The sequence below is a fragment of the Mobula birostris genome, chromosome 31 (genome assembly GCF_030028105.1).
Source record: "Mobula birostris isolate sMobBir1 chromosome 31, sMobBir1.hap1, whole genome shotgun sequence".
Classification (NCBI taxonomy): domain Eukaryota; kingdom Metazoa; phylum Chordata; class Chondrichthyes; order Myliobatiformes; family Myliobatidae; genus Mobula; species Mobula birostris.
Genome location: NC_092400.1, coordinates 2095188 through 2120493, shown reverse-complemented (window position 1 = coordinate 2120493; position 25306 = coordinate 2095188). Strand labels below are relative to the sequence as shown.

General features: G+C 40.2%; 2 protein-coding genes across 4 annotated transcripts in view; one reads left to right on the top strand and one right to left on the bottom strand.

Moving 5' to 3' along the window:
* osbp2b (oxysterol binding protein 2b) overlaps positions 1–9371 on the bottom strand; it is a 364368-nt gene extending 354997 nt beyond the window's left edge. Inside the window, exon 1 of the mRNA XM_072247656.1 lies at positions 9156–9371. Coding sequence (XP_072103757.1) covers positions 9156–9319 — 164 coding nt within the window. The 5' untranslated portion in view covers positions 9320–9371. The remainder of the gene's footprint in view (positions 1–9155) is intronic.
* An 8374-nt stretch (positions 9372–17745) lies between these two features.
* The window catches only part of mzt2b (mitotic spindle organizing protein 2B), a 36835-nt gene continuing 29274 nt past the window's right edge, over positions 17746–25306 (top strand). For 2 of the 3 annotated variants that reach the window (XM_072247635.1, XM_072247637.1), the window contains exons 1-2: positions 17746–17836; positions 24060–24266. In XM_072247635.1, coding sequence (XP_072103736.1) covers positions 24085–24266 — 182 coding nt within the window. In that variant the 5' untranslated portion in view covers positions 17746–17836; positions 24060–24084. Of the gene's footprint in view, positions 17837–17901; positions 17996–24059; positions 24267–25306 lie in introns of those variants that run through there. The other variant, XM_072247636.1, reaches the window with a different exon arrangement.

The following is a 25306-nucleotide window of genomic DNA, read 5'->3' as shown; positions in this document are numbered from 1 at the left end:
CATAAACATCTAAGCCACACATACCACAACAACAGTTTGTTAAAGTCAATCTGGCCTCAACATTACTGAAATCAATAGCAAAGAATAAATCAGTGGATTCCAATTTTAAAAACTTCCCAGCATATGAAATCTGCCAACTTCTTTCCCAGGACGGTTGCCCAGATGGGAGCACATCTTTAAAAGCACTGGCAGCAGTTTAGGGGTTTTAATCCTCCTCACCATGGTGCCAAGCATCTGCTAACCTTCCATATCAGCTAATCAATCTTCGTGTGGCTCTCCTTAGATATTGATCTCTCTATGCAGCCCAACTTCTCAGCAGAATCTTCCCATCCATGCATTGCCAGGTGGCCCAGGCATTGTATGCTGGCCATTCGGGCTACCTGGTCCTAGGTGGTGGCATTTGGATTCTGGAAATAGTGAGATGCAAGCAAAGGACTGTCAGTAATCTCCTGTAATCTCTTCCTGAAATGTCCACCCTTCAAAACGGGCTTCTAACTGCAAAATGTCATCTTGCATATTGCTTTCTGGAATTAGTCCACGTTGTTGTGAACCAAGAAAAGCAATACATGGTACGAAAAAATTAGCCAGACACACAGACCAGGCACATTCAAGTCTCTCCTACTCTTTCTTCTTTTGAGAAAATTTAAATGTGTAATATAATCCCATACACTCACTTAGATATCACAGAGAGGATCACTTAAAGAAATATGCACTATCCCACAAAGCAAAACAAAGTTAATTGTATTTAATGTTTGTTATGACTAATCTGAGAAGCCACATCCTGACGTGGTCAGAAGAGTAAGGAGGTCATAAATAAAAGCATGCTGTCTGCTGTCACTTCGGCTCACGAGTCCAGGATGGAATTAACAGGAATACTTTTGGTGTCCCAGCAGCAACTCCACATCAGAAACTAGGGCCTAAACTGGAAGGAGATGAGAACTTGAAGAATGTATCAAGATAAAATGAACTGAGATACAAGGTGTATTTCAGCAACACTAGCAGAACAAAAGGAACTGACACGAGTCCAGATATTTAGTTGTTTGCAAAGAAGAGATGCAACTTTTAAACAAATGCAGAGGTGACATTTTGTAGCTCTACATACACAATCTTAACATTCGGGTCCAAGAGTAGCCACCTTTGATCAGAAAGCCTTAAATTGCCAGGGGCATTGCCAATCCACCAGCAGGGGGTGTTGACGATCAGAAAACTGCCCAGTGGTCTTTGGAAGAGCCAGCTCATTCAACAGCTTGACCTTTGTTCCATATAAAACAGGAAAGTCAGTTATAACAATATCACGATAACTTTATTATTCAAATGACATTACAATGCTTCACACAGGTCCACCCTTCCATCCTTTAGAGATCATGTGGGTCCACTGAAAAACTTTGAACCAGTCTATCCTATCATGTACCCTATAATTGGATAACAATACTGGAAAACAAATTTTTCAAAAATGTTGCTTCCTCAGAAATTTTTTGAAAGTGATGCTTCCGCAGAATTTTTTTGGTTATGATAGACAATAGACAATAGGTGCAGGAGTAGGCCATTCGGCCCTTCGAGCCAGCACCACCATTCACTGTGATCATGGCTGATCATCCACAATCAGTACCCTGTTCCTGCCTTCTCATCATATCCCTTGACTCCGCTATCTTTAAGAGCTCTATCTAACGCTTTCTTGAAAGAATCCAGAGAATTGGCCTCCACTGCCTTCTGAGGCAGAGCTTTCCACAGATCCACAACCCACTGTGTGAAAAAGTTTTTCCTCAACTCCGTTCTTAATGGTCTACCCCTTATTCTTAAACTGTGGCCTCTGATTCTGGACTCCCCCAACATCGAGAACATGTTTCCTGCCTCTAGTGTGTCCAATCAGTGTTCATGCCATCAGGTTGGAGGCTACCCTCCTATCATTTTGGATCTCCCCCTCCCCCTCCCACTTTCAAATCTCTTACTCACTCTTCCTTCAGTTAGTCCTGACGAAGGGTCTCGGCCTGAAACGTCGACGGTACCTCTTCCTAGAGATGCTATCTGGCCTGCTGCGTTCACCAGCAACTTTGATGTGTGTCCCTTAATGATCTTATATGTTTCAATCAGATCCCCTCTCATCCTTCTAAATTCCAGTGTATACAAGCCCAGTCGCTCCAACCTTTCAACATATGACATTTCCACCATCCCTGGAATTAACCCAGTGAACCTATGCTGCACTCCCTCCATAGACCACTTGAAGCTGAACACAAATGTACTGCAAGTTCAGACCACTTGCATCATGTAGGGATTTGGAAAAACAAAAAAATTAACTTTTATTGAATATAATGCATTTAATTGCATAACAGGGCTGAACTTTGCAACAGTTCAACTAAGCTAAAAACGTTTTGATGATTTTCATTTGTACTCAGTATCTGAGGCTCCTCGCTTAAGTGCCCAACCTTTCACTATGCTCATCACTGACGGCACCTAGATTTGCAGGGAAGATGTCTAAATGGGAATGGAGAAAATTAATCTTTAGTGACATGTCACACTTCATGGTTTTGTATGCTTGAAGAATGTTGTCAACCAGCTGCACATAGTTAGGTGCTCAGAAAAATTTCAATAACATCTTTGAATGCCTTCCATGTGATTTTCTCTGGTCCCAGTAGAAGTTCTTCAAATTGTCTGTCATTAATGACCGGTTTAATTTGTGGACCACAAAAGTGCCTTCCTTAACCTCAGCATCAGTTATTATGGGAAAAATCTGTCTCAAATATCAAAATCCTTTACAGAAACTTTTGTACCTGGTGACAACAAATTCCATCCTTGTTGCCTTCAACCCAATAATTCTGCTTTTGCCTTTGACAAACACAAGTCTCTGACCAGATCATTCAAGTCAGATCGAAATATCAAATGAGGCTTACTCAGCATAAGGTTCAAAATCTGTATCAGTATCATTGTTGTTTTCCGTTCCTGGCTCGTGAATCTTTGTCTGCCTCCTCCAGACTCTATGTCCTGTTTTTCTAAAGCCTGTCCTGCCATGCAGCATCCACCCTTGACAAGATAGAAACTTTACAGCTTACATTGTGAGCAACAATTTAATTGACTTGAAATGTAAATTGAAATAACAAATATCAGCAATTTGTTAAAAAGTTGTGTGTGATTGGGAAATTTCAGGGTGATTTTCATGATCAGCAGCCCAAAATCTATAAGATACACTCAGAAGTATTCAGGAACCAAAATCTTTGTTGTCCAGTGCAATCAGAGACTTTCCTTAACTTTCTCCTCTATGTTTCTCTTAAGTGCACCACCACGAAGTACAGGTATAAACCAACAAATTTCCAGTTACTCACCTCTAATTGCTATTCTTTAATCACTTTCCCTGATTCAGCCAAGCCATGAAATTAATCTTCACGCTGGGTAACTCCAACGAAGGATACAAAAGGTTGCTCCATTGGATGAAAGGACTCAGTTCTAATCCCCGAAGCATTCCATTTCAAACACACATAACTTGTGTTTTCAATTACCGATCATATCTGCAATCTAGGTGGCTGATTTGTTATTAGTCCAATTTAGTTTTCTTTCAAACCAAGGAATTTAAGCATTCAAGACACCTCCTCAAATTATAAGTAAATTAACCCAGTTGAGAACTTCAGTACCTTTAAGTTGACATAAAGCAATGAGGGGACATTTATTCAAGATTGTGAAGGACAAGTTTCAAAAGTAGATCAGAGAGGTCAATTATGTTCAAAAGATTTTTTTCATGCCTATGTATCATTGTCAACTGGTCAGCAACTCAATTCAGTGCTGGCAAAGCAGCTTGAAACACAGCTTTTGTTCATTTACAATTCCTGCTTTTCTACCTAACAGCATCAGCTGACATCCTGGCTCAGAACCAGCAAATCTGGACACTGGATAGAGGCTACATAAACCAGTAACTACAACTGTTAGTTTTAGTTTGGCTCTTGGTTGAAACTCAAACTGGAAACAATGAAAGTGACCATGTGCTTTATTGCAGGTGGGGGAAAGGACGAGAAATGGAAAGTTCTTGTAATATTAAGCTTAACAAACCTTCAATTCAGATAGTTCACTCAGGTCAAAGTCTTATGAAGTGTCTCATCTTTAGTCAGTGATGGGGTGGGGGTGGGGGGATAGGAGGTTGGTGGCAGTGCACATGAGAGAGCAGTGAAATGGTAAATCAGCTGATGAAACATTGATACAGTGAGGATAACCTTAGCAGCATGTTGCTTAATTCAGTTTACTATTCACATTTAATATCTCCCTGTCTAAATGGTTTAATTGAACCACTCTGCCCATGATCAACAAATGTAAGATTCACAGAAGTACTTGAAAATGGGACTCTTTTCTCATCAACGAGACAGCATACTTAATGTTTTAGACTGAAGAAATATTATTTATCCTAAGCTCTTGTACTACTTTTTATTAACTCTACAAACATATCTTCTCTCGTATATCTTAAACAAAAAAAAATGCATGCCAGAAAGCAGCCTCAAATAATGCCTGACCTGCTGAGTTCCTCCAGCATTTTGTGTGAGTTGTTCCAATAACTTCATTGCTGTTAGTACTGAATGAATCAACATGATATTGAATGTCTTAGAATCTTGAATTACAATCAAAATCCTTATTAGAAAGAGTAATCAAAGGTTTTATTTATTTCCCATTGTATGCCAGGATCTGTCACAGGTGGTGTGGATCATGCATACTTATCATGCAGTAACAAGAGCCACGACAGTCCAAGTTGCTTACACCAGTTGGGCTAGTAATAAAATTTCACATCGACAGCTATATCTGGCCTATGTAAAGGCCAACGCGGGATTATTTGTAAATACACATTGATGCCTGCCTGACTATTTACATACTGCCAGCATTTGTGTGCTTTTAAGTAATGAGCTGCTGGAAATCTGAAATAAAACAGAAAAGGCTGGAAATTCTCAACTTTGTAAGGAGCACCTGTGAAGGAAACCATGATCATATTGAATGCTGGGTGTGTCTGAGTCATCTACATATGCTCCTATTTTCTTTGGAAAGAGTTCATCATGGGATTTCACCATTAAATTTGATCAAAACCTCGCTATCTGGCCTTGTTATCTGTGACCCCCTATACTAAAGCCAATGCATGTCCAAAGAACAGGATCTCACCTTCCAACCTGTCACATTACAGCCTTATGATAATCAGTAATCCTAGCCATTGTTCCTACATGTTCAACTTTTATAGCAGGGTGAGCTACCTCAACAACTATTTTGCAATGGCACTCACATCTACCGTGGTGAAGTGCTTTGAAAGGTTGCTAGAATCAACTACTGCCTAAGCAAGGACCTGGACCCGCTGCAATTTGCCTATTGCCACAATAGGATTTATCCTGGGCCTAATACATTGATGCAATTACAAAGAAGGCACAGTAGATGCTATCTCACTGACTCTCCACTTGGCCTTGGATCACCTGGACAATAATAATATCCTCCAGTCCAAAATGTCGACTGTTTACTCATTTCCATAGGTGCTGCCTGACCTGCTGAATTCCTCCAGCATTTTGTGTGTATTGCAAAAATAATACCCAAGCCAGGCTGCTTTTTATTGATTACAGCTCAGCGTTCAACACAATCATACCCTCAGTTCTAATCAACAAGCTTCAAAACCTGGGCCTCTATCTCCCTCTGCAACTGGATCCTCGACTTCCTCACCACAACCCGTGCAGGTCGGAAGTAGCATCTCCTCCTTGCAGCTTGCAGACAACAACACTGCTGCACCTCAAGGAGGTGTGCTAAGGCCACTACTCTACTCTCTCTACACTCACAACTGTGTGGTTAGGCACAGCTCAAACGCCATTTATAAATTTCCTGACAACACAACTATTATTGGCAGAATTTCAGATGGCCTACTGGAACAAGATAGATCAGCTGGTTGAGTAGTGTCACAGTAACAACCATGCGCTCAATCTCAGTATGACCAAGGAAATGATTGTGAACTTCAAGGGAACACACACCAGTCCTCATTGAGGGACCAGCAGTAGAAAGGTAAGCAGTTTCAAGACCCTGGATGTCAACATCTCTGAAGATCTATTCTGGGCCTAACATGTTGATACAATTACAAAGAAGGCACCACAACAGCCATATTTCATTAGGAGTTTAAGGAGTCTTAGTATGTCACCAAAGACACTCACAAATTTCTATACCATGTACCATGAAGAGCATTCTAACTGGTTGCCTCACCATCTGGTCTGGAGGAGCCATTATACACGATCGAAAAAAGTTGCAGAAAGTTGTAAACTTAGCCAGCTCCATCATGGGCACTAGCCTCCCCAGTATCGAAAACAACTTCAAAAGGCAATGCCTCAAAAAGACGGCATCCAATACTATGAACTCTTGTCACCCAGGACATATCCTCTTCTCATTGCTACCATCAAGGAGGAGACACAGAAATCTGAAGACACACACTCAATGTATCAGGAACAGCTTCTTCCCCTCCACCATTAGATTTCTAAATGGATCATTAATCCATGAATAATATCTATCTTTTTTCCTCTCTGTAATGGGCTGGGTTAATCAGTCGCAACAATTCGAGTGGCCAGGAGATGTGGAAATAAGCATACAGGCACAACAAAGTAACTTAAGTGTAATTTCTTATCATAAAAAAGAAAGTACAAATAAACCACATAGAATACTACATAGCAAGTCACAAAGACTCTGGGCTTCATATTCTTAGTCACCACTTGATTGTTGCTGTTGTCGGTGGAACTATGATTTCTGGCCCTCTTGTGAAACCACCCCTTAATCACAAGCACCGATCATGATTTCCCGCCCCAGCTGAAGTCCAAAGAATTAATGAAAAATTCTTACATTTATACAAGCTCCACAAGTGTTGACACCCACAAGACAAACTCTTTGATCTTACATTAACCCTGCATGCTTACACCAAACAACACATCATTAACACAGCATTCAGCATACCCTCATAAATCAATTTAGACATCTTAATGGTCACTGCTCATTATCTTGTAGCACACAACATTCCTTGGACTTGCAATACATTAATGTTTTCAAACAAGCAATAAGCCTGAAGAAAGAATCCAGCTATCACCAGACATTCACATTTTAATGGTTACTCATGGTTATCTCAGTGTTTAACTGACTTCACTTGCTGCAAGTTTCAGAAAGAGTTAAGTGGTCTTTTGACCTAACAGACATTCACTCATTGTTTTGTAAACAAAATCCAATATGCCACTATCTTTTTGCACTACTTATTGAATTAAATATTTTATATATACTTATTGAAATTTCATTTTTATTATTATGTATTGCAATGTACTGCTGCTGTAAAACAACAAATTTCACAACATATGCCAGTGATTCTATTTTACTGATTATTTCCAGCATTCTCCATTCTACTTTCAATATTCACGAGGTCTGATTGAATGACTGTAACCTGCAGAGTAGCAACATCCAGAAGAGAAATTGGTGCAGCAGACAGCTCCTGCTTTATTAAATTTAAAGTTATTCCTTCCAAGCCTTCCATTGCATCATTCCAAGGATTGTTGCCAAGTCATACTTCAATGTCTGCTTGGCCTTGAAAAGACAGTTAATGATATTCCTCTGCAGACCAATGGTAAAATTCCACACTTCTACCTAGAAGTCCACTCTAAAGTCACTCTTCGAACACGACGATGATTTTAAAAGCAATGTTGTTTGATTCTTTTACTAGTTAAAATTTGAGACCCTTCATCTGAATGCTGATATTTATTTTATTAACCCTTCTGATTTTTCCATGTGGCATTAAAAAACATGACAAAATTAACTTTCAGTCATCTCCAAAGCTTAAAAGGTCACTTTTCTCCAGTATTTCTGTAAAGATTTCATTAGTTCAATTCTATGTTCTTTTCCAAAACATCTTCCCCTGCAATTCAAGACTTGGAAAAACAACAGTACATAGCAAGGTATGACCAGGGCAGTACTTCTAAACACATTCCCTCCAAATTACATGCACCCTTCCTGATTTCAAGACATGGTACTGGATTCACCTTTTTGACTATTCTTCTGCGAGAAATGGATATATTTGTCATTCACTAGAATAAAATTGCAAATTTATTTTAATTTAGCTAACATTCCCAGTGCATATTGCCTTTCTTTCCATTTTAAAGCTAAAGATCTTAAGGATTAGATTTTTTGCCATATGTATAGCAAAACATAACGTGAGAAGCATCATTTGCATCAACAACCAACACATTCCGAGTATGTGCTGGGGCAGCTTGCAAGTGTTGCCATGTTTCCTGTGCCAACATAGCATGCCAACAACTAACTAACCCATATGTCTTTGGAATATGGGAAGGAAACCAGAGAACCCAAAGGAAACCCACAGGTCACAGAGGAAATATACACACTCCCTTAAAGACAGGAATGGAACTGAACCCAGATCTTGAAGTTGTAGTGTTACACTAACCACTACGCTGCCATGCTGCCCAGTGCTGCTTTAAATGTAACCATGTTTATGATTTGCCCCATGTCCCATCATTGACTGCTATGCTTTCATATGCCAAGGGCTTAAACTCCAGAATTCTCTACATCTTAGCCCAAGCCCTTAACAATTTGCTCCCTACGTATCTTGGCACCATCAGTCACCAAGGTGAACCTACGCCAACCAAAAGTGGACTGACAGGAGCCTGCAACAGGCAGCCGAGGGTAGAGGTGGAAACAGCTACCACCGTGGCGTTTAAGAGGCTTTTAGATAGAGACGTGAATATGCAGGATACAGCGGGAAATTAATCACGTAGAGGCAGAAGAGATTTACTTTGGCATCATTTTCAACGCAGACACCGTGGTCCAAAGTTGCTGAACTGTTCTATCTTGTACGTAAATTAAACCCGCACCTCAGGTGTCAGTTCATAGCCTGGTAGATAACGGCTTTTCCAGTGGCCAGCCAGTTACCTGCTAAATGTGATCAGGGATCTCAGGCTGATTTACTATATTAGAAGTTGCCAAATAAACAACTTGCTGATGAACTCCTTTTCAAATCATTAGAGTGAAATAAGAACTGCATGTCCCTAGCCCTAAGCCCCGAGGCGCACCACTTTGTTGTCTCATTTCAAGCGGGTGCCTCTCTAACCATGACAAAACGCCTCAGGTTTTACCCGTACTGCGAAGTTACAAAGTAAAGCGGGTGGACGTGCCCGGTTTACCTGTAATAGGAGAGGAGCCCATTGCTGAGCACGAACCAGCGGCGCTGGTAACCTTTCAGATAGTTGGTCCATTTGTGGAGCCAGCCTCTGCGAGTGTCAGCGGTGGCGGCCGGGGGCAGTGCGGGCCCCGCCGAGCCACCCGCCTCCCGGGGCAGCTCGTTCATGCCCAGGCCGAAGGGATGTCCGTGCACGGCGCCGAGACAAAGTCACCCACCGGCTGCGAATTCGGACGGCAGCCGGCGTCCCCATGAAAGAGGCGGGTCTCGGGCTGGAGGAGGAGGCGGGCCCCAGAGAGGTGGAGGAGGAGGCCTGGCCGGGACCGGCCCATCCCAGCCCAGCCAGCCAGGGGAGAGGTCCGGCAGCTGCAGTGGGAAGCTCGCCGCGAACGGCCGCCAGTATCCACCTCAGCACCAAAGCAAAACACACACAGAGTGAAAGGGAGGGAAAAAGTACTACCGATTGTCAGCATCAACATCCGAACAAAAGTAATCCTCGGTTTTAAAATAAATATTTATAAATCTCTCAGGACATCAGTGGCGCGAGTCTTTAAACATGATTCGCGTGTGTAAAGCAACACACAAAGTGCTGGAGGACAAACAGCGTCTGTAGCAGAAAAAAGGACAGTCGACGATTCATACTGCGACACTTCATCGAGAAGGGGGCAGAAGCCAGAATAATAAAGTGTGGGGAGGAGGATTGTAAGAGATCAAACTAGCAGATCATATGTGAGTCCGCAAGCAGAGGAAAGGTAGGACTCACCTATGACCTGCCAGCTTGTTCCTCCCCTACCTTTCTGCTCCCTTCCTTTCCAGTCTTGATGAAGGGTCTTGGCCAGAAATATTGATTGTACAATTTCCCTCCACAGATGTTGCTGAGTTCGTCCAGCACTTTGTGTGTGTGTGTTGCTCCAGATTCCCAACATCTGCAGCATCCTGGTAGTTATTACAGAGAGCTATTGTTCAAAGAAAGGACATATTTACCTGGTTATCTGCATGCCCTCTAACTTCAAGGAAATTGTGAACATGGAATAGGTTTCTTTAAAGACATAAGCACCCAGCAGATTGTAAAGAGAAATTGAAATCCACAGTATCATGGTGTAGACCTAATTGTTCAATGCTATTATGTAGAGATTTTGGGATGTTAACAGATGATGATGTATACCCTGTTCGTGTAACATAGTCTTTCAATTTCCTCTTTTAATTCAGCATATTTATGCTGTCTTTCACTTACTGATTTCTGTATGTTATGTGTGTTTGGAACGACTATAACTATTAAGTAAGTTGTCATTGCTTGCTTATCCTTTAATATTATATCTGGATGGTAATTATGGATTGTCGTATCTGTGGTAATCGATCAGTCATAATATAATTTGTTGAACCCCACCTCAAAAACTGGATCAGGTTTGAATTTATAATACCGTATGGGGACTTTTTTGTGTTGGTATTTTAAAGCAAGATTTTGGTAACCATGCCTGTGTAAGTAATCCTGCTTCTCTGTTTTATATTCTTCTAGCTCTAATGCACCTTTCTTTACATTTAATGTTCTACACTTCTGTTGTCCAAATTTTGTGTTCATATCTTTCGAAAATAGTTCTACTGTTTGAATTAATTGCTTTAGTTTTACTGATGAGGGAGCATATAATTTCAAATCACCCATACATAGAAGATGTGTCAGAGTATAATTCATTAGATTGTTTCTAATTTGATTACACTATTTTCATCCGATACACTAAATTAAAGAGCAAGTTTAAAGCTAAAGAGAACCATAGTGGGCTTAGAGAGTTGCCCTCAAAAATGTTGCTGTTTAATTTGGTAATGGTAGTTGTTTTTTTTTTTGGTTGTTAACAGATAGAGTGATTATAGTATCCCAGTACTTCATCAGATGTTGTAGTAATTTCACAAGTACTCAGTGTAGTTTATATATAGTAAGAACTTCTGTGAACCATGAGTGTGGGACAGAATCAAATGCTTTTTTGTAGTCAATATAAACATGAAATATTTCTGCTTTTCCTCCCGGCTTGATTTGGAATTACAGAATCTATTATTAATTGTTCTTCACATTCTTTTCATAGCCCTATGGCATATTTCCTGCTCTTCTGTAAATATATTGTGATTTTCTAAGTGAGTGGTGATTAGCTGTGAGATGCATGATGTTACAATTTTATATACAGTTTGTAAACAAGTAATAGGACGATATTTTGATGGGTCATTTGTGATTTCTCCTTTAGGTAAGAGATATCTTTTACCTTCTGTCAAACATTTTTTCAGAATTTTAAGAAAATTGTTGATATGCATTAATAGGTACGGATGAAGCCACGTAAATTTTTTATACCCATAATTATGAATATTATCACTATTAGTATTTTCCAATTGTGGTTTTTTGTGTAACGGCTTTCAGCATATCCATTGTAACTTCAGGTGTTTGCATGTCCTTAATTGTGTGAGTGTGTTCTTATTCCTCTCTAATCCAGTTTGCTTCTTGATTGTGCGCCACCCTGTTTGAGTAGATATTAGACCAAAAGTTCATTATCTCGTGTTTGTTGGTAATTCTCTATGAGGGTTGGTGATATTTTGGTGTGTCGAATTTAGTTTCAATGTCCTGAATAAACCTTTTTTTTTTCAGAACTGATAATTCTTTTTTCTTCATCTGGCACATTTCATGTATCTATTTGTCTGGCTTTGCATGCTCCAAGCTTTTTGTTTTATTTTATCTATAAATTCTGTAATGTTTTTGTTAGGTTGATCATATCTTGTATGGACTTTGTATTTCCTTAGTATTTCCTGAGATTTTCTCTTAATTTTCTTGCTCAGGTTATCCATTTTAAACTCCATTGGGTGGGCTATTACTGTTCTTAAGGTTTCAGTTTTGTTTCTTAATCTCTTCTGCCTTTTCAGTGTTCTCATTTCATTGGGTTTATGTTAATGAGTGCCACTACTATGGAGCCGTTGTACTGCACTGCTGTTAATGCTGTGCCGTATGTTATTGTGTGTAGTTCTTCAAATGCTTCAAGTTTTCCTAAATATTGTGGTAATATATTTTTGTTCAGAGTATTAACAATTTTTGCAAATTTTGATGACATTTTGTTTTGGTACGTAGGCTCATTTTGTTGGGTCAGTGCCCATGTATTTTTTTGACATCATCACTCTGTGGAGATTCTACATCTGTGTCATTGTTGAAGTAATTCTGCTTTCATCTGCACATCGGGGGGGGGAGTGTCATCTTCATTATTTTCTCGCGTAGTATTATTGTGGTCGGAAGGTTGGTTTCTTTCTAGCTCTTGTGCAACTTCATGTTTTATTTGGTTTAACATGCCTACAGGGATTAAATTGTTTATTTACAATCACTCTAAGTTGACCTGTTGTTCATTGTGCATTTACTTACATGGAAGGATATTGTGCTATAAACTGTTGATGAGGTTGTCTCTGTGTGCTGCCATGTCAGTCTCAAGTTCCGTTACTCAATAATATACATGCAGTATGAATGAATTGACTTTATTACTTACATCCTTCATATACATGAGGAGTAAAAATCTTTACATTACACCTCTGTCTAAATGTGCAATGTGCAATTTATAATAATTTGTAATAAATAGTATGAAAACAGGACAGTCAATATAACATAGAAATACAATTGTATCAGCATGAATTAATCAGTTTGATGGCCTGGTGGAAGAAGCTGTCCCAGAGCCTGTTGGTCCTGGAATTTATCCTGCAGTAGCGTTTCCTGGATGGTAGCAGCTGGAACACTTTGTAGCTGGGGTGACTCAGGTCCCCAATGATCTTTGGGCACTTTTTACACACCTGTCTTAGTAAATGTCCTGAATAGTGGGAAGTGGAATGTCTGACAGACAGGAGGCAGCAAGTGGGAATAAAAGGGGCCTTTTCCGGTTGGTTGTTGGTGACTAGTGGTGTTCCTAAGGGGTCAGTTATGGGACTTCTGCTTTTAACTTTGTTTATCAATGACTTACGTCAGGGGTGGCCAACCTTTTACATTCCATGTGTTAATTTTTTTACTCACGAGTTCAGATGCGCCATACAACTCTTGTATCCCCATTCAATTCTTGTAAAAATATGTTAATTAGAACTTGTGCGTGAAGAAATCGCATCTGAACTCGTGCATGAAAAATTGACGCATGGAGTATAAAAGGCTGACCACCCCTGATTTAGATAAAATTGATAACTTTGTGGCAAAGTTTGCAGATGATACAAAGATAATTGGGGGGGCAGGTAGTGCTGAGGAAGCAATGCGATTGCAGCAGGACTTAGACACATTGGAAGAATGGGCAAAACGTGGCAGATGTAATACAGTGTTGGGAAATGTATGATGATGCATTTTGGTAAAAGGAACAATAGTGTGGACTATTATCTAAATGGGGAGAGGGTTCAAACATCAGAGGTGCAGAGGGACTTTGGAGTCCTCATTCAAGACTCCCAGAAGGTTAATTTTACAGGTTGAGTCCATGGTAAAGAAGGCAAATGCAATGTTAGCATTTATTTCAAGGGGAATAGAATATAAAAGCAAGGAGATAATGCAGAGGCTTTATAAGGTGCTAGCCAGGCTGCTCTTGGAGTATTGTCAACAGTTTTGGGTCCCATATCTCAGAAAGGATGTGCTGTCATTGGAGAGAGTCCAGAGGAGATTCACAAGGATGATTCTGGGAATGAAGGAGTTAAAGCATGAGGAGCATTTGGCAGCTTTGCGACTGTACTCACTGGAATTTAGAAGAATGCGGGGAGATCTCATTGAAACCTACCAAATGTTGAAAGACTAGATAGGGTGGATGATTCCTATGGTGGGGGTATTCAGAACTTGAGGGCACAGCCTCAAAATTGAGGGGCAACCTTTAGAACAGTGGGAAGGAGGATTTTTTTTTTTAGCCAGAGAGTAGTAAACCTGTGGACTGCTCTGCCACAGACTGCGGTGGAGGCCAAGTCCATGCGTATATTTAGGTGAAAGTTGATCATTTCCTGATCGGTCAGGGCATCAAAGGATATGGCGAGAAGGCAGGTGTATGAGGTTGAGTGGGATCCGGGATCAGCCATGATGGAATGGCGGAGCAGACTTGATGGGCTGAATAAACTAATTCTGCTCCTATGTCTTATAGTCTTACAGTTCATATTCAGATCTGAAGATTGGTGGCTGAAGTTAAGTTGCTGAATTTATTTGCTAAATGTGCTAATCCCAAAAACACCCTAACACATACAAAGAGCAATCAGGCATCCAAAAATATATGGACTGCACAGAGAGGAGAAAAAGATAAAAAGTCAAATTGTAGTTTCAAAAACAGCACTAATCTGCATGTTGTTGATGAAAAATCTGAAATTGATGAGACTTACAATATGAAAACTAAAAATGTTCAAGCAATATGGCTTGTGCCAGAAGTGAACAGCAAATTAACTAAAATGGAGTTGGTTGCTGGTTCAGCTATGTCAGACATTTCACAAAAAGAGCTTGAATGGCATTTCAAATACATTGAAGCCTGCAAATATCCAACTAAGAACTTGTTCTCGAGAAAAGATCATTCCTGTGGGAATGACATTGATAACAGTGAAATACAACAGCCAACAAGTCACATTGGGCTTGTATGTGGTAATAATATGAGGGTCATTGTAGGGGGGTGATTGGCTGAGACAATTGCATCTTGATTGGAAATCCATCCACCATTTACTAGTCATAGTCATACTTTATTGATCCTGAGGGAAATTGGGTTTCGTTACAGTTGCACCAACCAAGAATAGAGTATAAATATAGCAATATAAAACCATAAGTAACTAAATAGTAATATGTAAATTTTGCCAGATGGAAATAAGTCCAGGACCAGCCTATTGGCTCAGGGTGTGTGACCCTCCAAGGGAGGAGCTGTAAAGTTTGATGGCCACAGGCAGGAATGACTTCCTATGACGCTCAGTGTTGCATCTCGGTGGAATGAGTCTCTGGCTGAATGTACTCCTGTGCCCAACCAGTACATTATGTAGTGGATGGGAGACATTGACCAAGATGACATGCAACTTAGACAGCATCCTCTTTTCAGATACCACCATGAGAGAGTCCAATTCCATCCCTACAACATCACTGGCCTTACGAATGAGTTTGTTGCTTCTGTTGGTGTCTGCTACCCTCAGCCTGCTGCCCCAGCACACAACAGCAAACATGATAGCACTGGCCACCACAGACTCGTAGAACATCCTCAGCATCGTCCAGCAGATGTTAAAGGACCTCAGTCTCCTCAGGAAATAGAGACGGCTCTGACCCTTCTTGTAGACAGCCTCAGTGTTCTTTGACCAGTCCAGTTTATTGTCAATTCGTATCCCCAGGTATTTGTAATTACATGCCAGATTCCTGTAATAGAGTCAACTGGAAGCAAAATAAGAAAGGTACTGGATGATGCCACAACTGTCTCAATGCTGTACACCATTAGCTGCTGCCCAACAGAAGTCAAACAGATGCTGGTGCCAGTCTCTGTGCCTCTGGTTGGAAAGCATATTGGACCAAGGATGGACCATGCTGCCAGAAGGAAGCATGAAAGTATCAAAAGCAGTGGTCAACAGTTCAACAGTTTTTGTAGGAAACGTATCTGAGAAAGTTTCTGATACATTAATCAAGCAGTTACTTGTGAAATGTGGCTTTGTTTTAAACTAGAAGTTTAAGGAGCTTTAGGAAAGTTGCAAGCATTCAGGTTTTGTGAGTATAAAGACCCATAATTACTCTGCATGCATTAAGGTTATTGCATGAACTTTGAGTGGGAGATAAAAAGCTGCCTGTAAAGGTAGATGCAAAAGCCCAAGCCCAGCTGGATAAATGGAATGCCAAAGAGAAAGGAGTCAATGGAGATATGAAAACAGAGGATTGATCAGAGCATGTTGTGGATAAGGAAACCAAGAGAGGGATCAGATCGTAAAGGGAGTAATAGAAGGATTAATAGAAGATTCCAGTAATCTAAATGCACCTTCCCAAGATCAAGATACACAAACTAGAAGAAGAAAAGTGTCCGGAGCTGTCAGAACCAATTCCTGCAGTCTCAGAGTCGACTCCTACAACCACCACAGAGGAGGCCCCAGAACTTAAGATTGTTTTCACAGCCACACGTTTCACCTGCCAAGCAGAGTGACCTCCCTTGTCAGAAAAGACATTATCCCACAAGAGTGAGGAAGCCTCCACAGTGATTAAATCCTTAGGCCTGAATGGGACAATTTAAAACTTACTGTGCTGTGGATGTCTGTATAGTGGTTGTATATATATATATATATATATATATATATATATATATATATATATATATATATATATATATATATATATATATATATTAAATCCTTAGGCCTGAATGGGACAATTTAAAACTTACTGTGCTGTGGATGTCTGTATAGTGGTTGTGTATATAATTGAGATGCAATCTATATTGAGTTGTTTATAGCTAAGCAAGATGGAGTATTGTGTATTTAATATTTCAGTATTATTTGTGTAAATTTGTAAATATATTATGTGGGTAAACATTCTTTACTTGTTTAAGTAATTCCTTATGGGTTGTATGTGAAAATACATGACCTGTGTACATCATGATGCTACCATATGACACATATGTGCCTCACTTGAAGTAAATATGAGTTAGATTCACAGTTCAGGCTCCTGTTTTTTTTCTTGCAATTAGTTCTTATGTCTTATTGTTATGCTTTTAACTTCAAGACAATTAAATTGCCCACTTGTACGATAAGATGGATAAGAAGTTAAAAGCTTATGTCAAAAAGCCAAAGAAGAATGGTTAAACCAGGAACGTGAGCAAATAGGAAGAATCCCTATTACTGATCCAAAAAGGTTACATCAACAAATCAAGAATATCACTGGTAAAAAGCTCCTCTTCTTCAGGTGGATGTTTTGAGAGCAAAAGACGGTACCATTATCATGGAAAAAGATGAGATTATGAACAGATGGACTGAGTATATCCAGGAATTGTTTGAAGATGATCGAGGCGAAAAACCAGAAATTAAGAAAAACATTGAAGGTCCAAGTATTATAAAATCTGAAGTTCGTAATGCAATAAATGAGATGAAGAAAGGAAAGGCAGCAGGTCCTGATGAATTAGTAATAGAACAAATTATCATCCTTGAAGATTATGGAATTGAAAAACTTACTGATTTAATCAATGACATTTATGAGACTGGAATAATACCTGAAGAGATGAAAAAATCAGTATTTATCACTCTTCCTAAGAAACCTGGAGTAATAGAATGTAAATTACATAGGACCATAAGTTTAATGAGTCATATCACCAAGATACTTCTAAGAATTTTGACAACAAGAGCTAAAAATAAGATACAAGCTGAAATAGGTAAAGAACAATGTGGTTTTGTGAAAGACAAAGGTACAAGAAACGCAATGTTGATGTTGAGGATACTATCAGAATGAGCTATTCAAGTGCAAAAAGATCTGTTTGTTTTATCGACTACACAAAAGCATTTGATAAAGTGAAGCACAATAAGTTATTTGAAATATTACAGAAAACTCTTATGCTCTCTCCACCCACCAACATCAAATGCTCGCAGAACCCGCCTGAATCACTAGGAGGCGCTGCGACTTCCTTTTGAGTGGGCGCGCCCTAGGACCGTTTGCACGGGGTTCGCGTTTCCTGCCGGATGGTCGGGCGGCGGTGGATGCGAAGGCGAATGGTTGCTAGGGAAGAGCAGGTAAATAAGCAGGAGTGCTCCGGCGTTATGGGCGGTGGAGAAAGCGGGGCTTCAGGGGCCGGTGGGTGGTCAGGGAAGAGGTGAGGGAGTGGGCACTAACGTAATTTGGGCTCCCCGCCTTCTGCGGGCCGATCGTTCGTCAGACAGTTGTCCGTACCGGTACGTTAAATGTATTGAATTATAAATTCCAACGTTTGTTTAATAACAAGTGAAAGTCTTGAAGTCAATTATGTCAATTATTTTGAAGGAACACTTATTCAATTCAGCCTGAAAATGTATTAATAATCCAATTATTTTTAAGCGTGAGTTTTCCCTTGGATTATATTGCAGTATCTCCTTGTCTATCGAGGAATGAACATAACAATTTGTGGTAGTTTTAATACGGTATTAGTTTATCCCAATAGAACATAAAGTGTGGAACATAGAACACAGAAACAGGTCTTCTGTTATCAATGTCTGTGGCGACCATGATGCTTTTTTAAAATGTAGATCTATCCATTTTTCCTCCATTTTCCCCCTATTAAACGCCTTCCAGGTACCTACCACTCTTTAAAATACTAAAATGCATAGCTTTAAGGTGGGAGGGGTAAAGTTTAAAGGAGATTTACAATGCAATTACATTTTAAAGAAAGATAAGCTACTGGAGGAACCCAGTGAGTCAGGCAGCATCTTGTGGGTTATCAAGGAACAAGGGAGAATCAGTATTTCAGGTCGAGACTGCATATGAAGATCCTGTATGAGTCAAAAGACTGGAATGAAAAAACACACAGCTGAAGAAACTAAGTGGGTCAGGCAACATCTGCTGATGCAAAGTAATAGTTGACAATTTGGGTTGAGACCTTGTATCAGGACTCGTATAGAGTGTTGACCTATAACGATGACTGTGCTTTTGCATCCACAGAGACTGTCCAGCCCACTGATTCCTGCAGCAGCTTGTTTTTTTTTTCAGTTTAAAAAAAAAATTGCCTTCTGAATCTCTTTCACACTTCCTCCTCTCACCTTAAAGCTATGTCCTCTAGTGTTTAATATCTCTTTTTCAGGTCTTTCCTCAGCCTCCAGTGCTCCGAGTAATCAACCCACATTTGTCCAGCCTCTCCTTGTGGCTAATATGCTCACAATACTCCAGGTGTAATCTGAATAAAGTTTTATATGGCTGCAGCATAACTTCCTCACTATGATGCTCAACACCCATACCAATGGAAGTAAGCATTTCATGTGCTTTCATAATCACCTTATCCACTTGTGTAGCCAGGGAACTGTGGACGTGGACCCCAAGATGCCTCTGTACTTAAATGCCGTAAAGGGGTTTACCATTAACTGTATACGTTCTACTTTTATTTGACCTCTCAAAATGCAACACCTTATATTTTCCTGGATTAAAGTCCATTGACTACTTCTCTGTCCGTATCTGTAATTATATCCTGTAGTCTTCTTTGATATCTTTTATGCTGTCCACAACTCCACCAATCTTGGTGTCATCCACAAACATGCTAATCCACCTATCTGTATTTCATACAAATCATTGCTATATATCACAAACAAAAGAGGTCCCAGCACCAATCCTTGCAGAATACCACTGATCACAGACCTCCAGCCAGAAAAACACAACTTTTCACCCCTAAGGTCTGTCTTCTATGGGCAAGCCAATTTAAAACTTGTAACTCATCCTGGATCCATGCGTCTTTATCTCCTGAATCACGTTGCTGGATGTCTTGCTTGTTTGGGCTTTTATGCTTGGCTCTTTAGTCTCTGGCTATATGCAGGAAGGAGGAGGTTAGATTTCCTGAAATGCAATTGAGGGATGGAACAGCATTGTCAATGGTAGTGTAGCAGAGGATGCGTCTGTTGGGTCCTCTGGTGCTGCAGGTGATGTGCCAGTAGCAGTTGGCAGAGATTTTTTTCAAATTAGCCTGATTGAAATTCACAGCAAGGATATAAAGGGCATCATGGTAAGCCATTTCTTATTTGTTAATCATGGCACTCAATACATTGAGTGCTAGCTTGATATCTGCCTTTGCTAGTATGTAAACTGCAGTCAGGATCATGGCAGAGAACTCGCTTGGTAAGTAAAACAGTCAGCACCTAATTATCAGATGTTTGAGGTTGGGAGAACGAGTGATACAAAACCACTATGTCTCAGCACCAATATGAATTAATCATGAAGCAGATGCCACTGCCTTAACCCTTTCCTGATGCTATTGTCCAATCGATCCAGTGGATTGAGAACACCTTGGGCTGGAGTGTGGAGAAGAGAGTAAGCCTGTCTCAGAAACAGAGAACACAGCTAGCTCTCATTTCCCTCCGATAAAGCAATCTAGCACTTGGGTCCCCGATCTTGATCGTCAGTGACAGCACCACTTTAGCTTGCTTGAAAGGGCTGGTGTGTACTTTTAGCAGAAGATTAAGATGCACGAGGTCCACCATGAATTGGCTGTTTGGATTCAGAACTGGCTTACTCATTCAAGAGAGGGTAGTGGCTGAAGGGACTTATTCAAGCTGGAGGTCTGTAGTTAGTGGAGTTCAGTAGGAATCTGTGCTGGGACTTATGATGTTTGTGATGTATATCAATGACCTGGATGAAAATGTAGAAGAGTGGGTTAGTAAATTTGTGGATGATACCAAGATTGGTGGAGTTGTGGATAATGTACAAGACTCACAAAGAATAGATCACAATATAGATCAGTTGCAGTTATGGGCTGAGAAATGGCTGATGAGTTTAACCCAGATAAATGTGAGTTGTTGCACCTCAGTAGGGCAAATGCAAGGAGAAAGTACAATGTTAAGAGCAAGATCCTTAACAGTGTTACTAAGCAGAGAGATCTGCTACTAGCTTGTCAATAAATTGATTAGCAATAGTTTCATTTTCAATCCTGTTTACCTTCACTCCCTTGGTCTTTTATTGGAACAAGTTAGATCTCTGAGGATCTAACCTGGTCCCAACATATTGATGTAGTTCTAAAGAAGGCAAGACAGCGGCTATATTTCATTAGGAGTTTAAAGAGATTATGTATACTGTAATTGATTTACTTATTTATTCATTATTATTATTTTTTATTTTATTTATTATTTTTTCTCTTCTATATTATGTATTGCATTGAACTGCTGCTGCTAAGTTCACAAATTTCACATCACATGCCGGTGATAATAAACCTGATTCTGATTCATAGCTGTCAATCATACTATTTCATCACTGTCATTCTCACTTTAGTTGCTTGGGACCGCTGTAGAGTCCATGTTGTTTTTCAGAGTTCACATGGTGTCTCTCAGAGGTCTGTCTGAAGTAGGCTGTAATTCCTCAGGTGAAGTTTCAGAGGTAGATGTGGAGGACCAGCAGAAGCGTCACCAACAGACCGCCCACTTGAAGTTGAGGCTGTCTCTTCTGATTTTGTTTTAGTTCACGTTGAAACTTAATCGATTGTACTACCATGTTTTTCTTGCACTCATTCTGCCAATGTAAAGGCATGCTCGCTAGTCTTTTTACTGTCTCTATTGTGCTGTTGTGTTTTATTACAAGTTTCGTGTTTCTTTTGATTAGTAAAAGACTTTACTCACCTCATTAACTCTTTCAATCACTCACACGTTCGATCAAACTGACCACACGGTCTTATCTCTAAATCAGTAGCAGCCATTTTCTGCATTTTAATGCATTCCTCCTTATTCTATTGGTATTTTTTGTCTGGACTTTTTCGTATATTTGATCAAACTGAGATGTTTTATTCTCGTAAGAGTTCTTAGTAAGATTCATGGCTTTGACTATTGTTTTGATTCAATGTTATTTCATATGTACTTTAATCACTCCAAGATCTCAAAATATTAATAGATTGCTCCAGCAACCAAATAGATCGCAAACACATTTGTTGATCGAATAATCAAATAGATCACAACCAAATAGTTTACATCCAAATAGATTTTACAAACACTATCTTCACCAAGTACCAAAATAGATTGCAACCAATATTTTCACAGTGGTTTCTCTTTTAAATGGCAATGAAGTAGCCCTCAATCCTGATTTCCATCCAATATTCAAAGCCAGAAGTTTTTTCTCCGATGGCAGAGGAACAGAGGAAGTTCTTACCCATTTGTTGCACACTAAAAATTGCCTCCTTTGTCTTCAAGTGTAACAAATTTTAAGCTTCAGAATATCTCTGCTGACTGCCAGAAATGTTGTTTCTGGAATTTAAATCCAAGGTTCTTCAGAAGTCAAGTATGAGGCATAAAACTTGTTGTTTCACAATTGTTTTATTAAGAGTTGATAGAACAAAGAGAACAGGAACAGAACAGTGACAAGGGGTCTTACTACTTAAGAAGGGAGGACCTAAAGAAAAGATAGATGGTATCTAGCACGAAATAACTACTTTTATACCATAGAGCTAAGAAAAATTCCATAGATAAGAGAGAACCAATTGGAAAATGCTTATTCAATATTGGAGTAAAAAGTTAACCAATGAGAAAATACCAGCCAATTAATACAGTACAAAGTTTCCAGAATTACACTTTGTAACACCACAAGAGGCATATTAAACTGTTATGTATATAAGGCTATTTAAAATCCAGGCAGATAATTAATTGTTAATTGCAAAGAAAATGACAATTAAAATTGAACAGTTGGATCCAACATTGGTAATAGCATATCAGAAGATATGTCCTGGGACCAGCTAAGTTGTGTCATCACAAAGAAGGCATGGTAGTGCCTCTACTTGTTTTGAGATTTGCACGTCAGCAAAAATGTTGACAACTTCTATAGATGCACAGTGGAAACTATCCTGATTGGTTGCTTCATAGCCTGGTGTAGAATTACCAATGCCTAAGAATGGAAAAGGCTACAGAAGGTAATGGATACAGCCAGTCTATTAGAGAGGAAACCGTCTCGCCTTTGAGTATATTTACATTGATCACTACCATTGAGCACACCAACACGAAACGTTGTTGCAAGAAGGCAGCATCTATCATCAGGGACCCCCACCACACAGGACATGCTTTCTTCTCGCTGTTGTCACCAGAAAGAAGGTCAGGAGCCTTGGGGCTCACAGCACCAGGTTCAGGAACAGTTATTACCCCTCAAACATCAGGCTTCTTAACCAAAGAAGATAACTTAAATCAATTTCACTTACTTCATCATTTCAGTGTTCCCACAGCCTACGGGCTTACTTTCTAGGATTCTTCATCTTATGTTCTCAATATCTATTGCTTGATTATTTATTACTATTTCTTCCTTTTTGTACTTGCACATTGGTTGAACGCCCAAGTTGTTATGGTCTTCCATTGATTCTGATATGGTTGTTATTCCATGGTTTTATTGAATATGCCTGCAAAAAATGGATGTCAGTGTTATATGTGTTAACATATATGTACTTTATACTTTGAACTTCGAGCACTCTCACAAGAAAACAGCATTTATCATCAAAGACCACTCCCCGCCCATCCAGGCCATGCTCTCTTCTTGCTATTATCATTGGGTAGGAGATACAGCAGCTTCAGGAACAGGTTATTGCCCTACAACCACCAGGTTCAGGAACAGATTATTGCCCTACAACCACCAGCTTCTGGAACAGTTATTGCCCTACAACCACCAGGTTCCAGAACAGTTATTGCCCTACAACCACCAGCTTCAGGAACAGTTATTGCCCTACAACCACCAGGTTCAGGAACAGGTTATTGCCCTACAACCGCCAGGTTCAGGAACAGGTTGTTGCCCTACAACCACCAGGTTCAGGAACAGGTTATTGCCCTACAACCACCAGGTTCAGGAACAGGTTATTGCCCTACAATCACCAGGTTCAGGAACAGTTATTGCCCTACAACCACCAGGTTCAGGAACAGGTTATTGCCCTACAATCACCAGGTTCAGGAACAGGTTATTGCCCTACAACCACCAGGCTCCTCAACCTGCAAAGATAATTTGATTCAGCACCACTCTGATTTGATTCTACAACATACAGTCTTGCTCTCAATGACTCTTTACAACTCAGGTTCTCAGTAATAGTTACAGTTTGTCTTTTGCACATCAATTGTTTGTCAATCTATTTCTGTTTATGTGTAGTTTTTTTGTAAAATTCTGTTATATTTATTTTTTTCCCTGTGAATACCTATTTGGAAATTAATGTCAAGGTAGTATATGGTAGCATATATGTACTTTGTACTCTGAACTTTGTGTATGTATGGCTGGGAATGTTGGATTTTACTTGACACAATAGAGAACAATTTGTTATTTATTGGATTCCAGTGTGAAGGTTTGCTCCAGTGATAATATGGCCGTACCACAGCAGGCTGGAATACCTGGCCTAGATGCACAGCAGACTCTCTTGGCCACAGTCAGTGGAAATGTACAAAAATATGCAGTCAAGAAGAAGAAGGTCCTCAACGCAGAAGAGCTGGAGCTGTACGAGCTTACTCAAGCAGCTGGTGTGGTTATGGACCAGGAAGTGTTCAAGTAAGTTCAGAAATAGTTATGAAAAGTTGAGATTGGCTGGTGTGGTTCCTTATTTAGAAGTGAATGCACAACTGTATGTTTCCAAACATTTTTCAATTGTGATTCAACTACTGCATCAAGCTTTTCATAATTATAGCAGTTTATTTCATCAGTCTTTGTAAAGGTGTAATGCACTGTAATTGTAGGGAATCATTTCCAAATATAATGATGTTGAAGAAGAAGAGCAAGACACACAAAATGCTGGAGGAACTCAGCAGGCCAGGCAGCATCTATGGAAAAAAGTACACTGGACATTTTGGGCCAAGACCCTTCGGCAGGACTGGAGAAAAAAAGCTGAGGAGTAGACTTGAAAGGTAGGGGGAGGGGAGAGAGAAACGGCAAGTGAAGGTGAAACTTAGAGGGGGAGAGATGAAGCAAAGAGCTAGGAAGTTGATTGGTGAAACAGACAGAAGGCCATGGAAGAAAGAAAAGAGTGAGGGACAAGGGGATGGGAAATGGTGAGGGGGGGGGGGACATTACTAGAAGTTTGAGAAATTGATGTTCATGCCATCATGTTGGAGGCTACCCAAACAGAATATAAGGTGTTCTTCCTCCAACCTAAGTGTGGTCTTATCCCGGCAGTGGAGGAGGCCGTGGATGGACATATCAAAATGGGAAGGGGAAGTGGAATTAAAATGGGTGGCCACTGGGTGATCCCACTTGTTCTGGTGGGCGGAGCATAGATGCTTGGTGAAACAGTCTCCCAATCTACGTCCCTTCTCACCGATATACAAGAGGCCCCACCGGGGGTACTGAACACAATATATGACCCCAACAGACTCACAGGTGAAGCGTTGTCTCACAAGGAAGGACAGTTTGCGGCCCTGAATGGTAGTGAGGGGGGAGGTGTAGGGGCATGTGTAGCACTTGTTCTGCTTGCAAGTATAAGTGCCAGGAGGGGAATCAGTGGGGAGGGACGAATGGATAAGGGAGTCACGTAGAGAGCGATCCCTGCAGAAAGTTGGGGGGAGGGAAAGGTATATTAGGTGGTGGGATCCAGT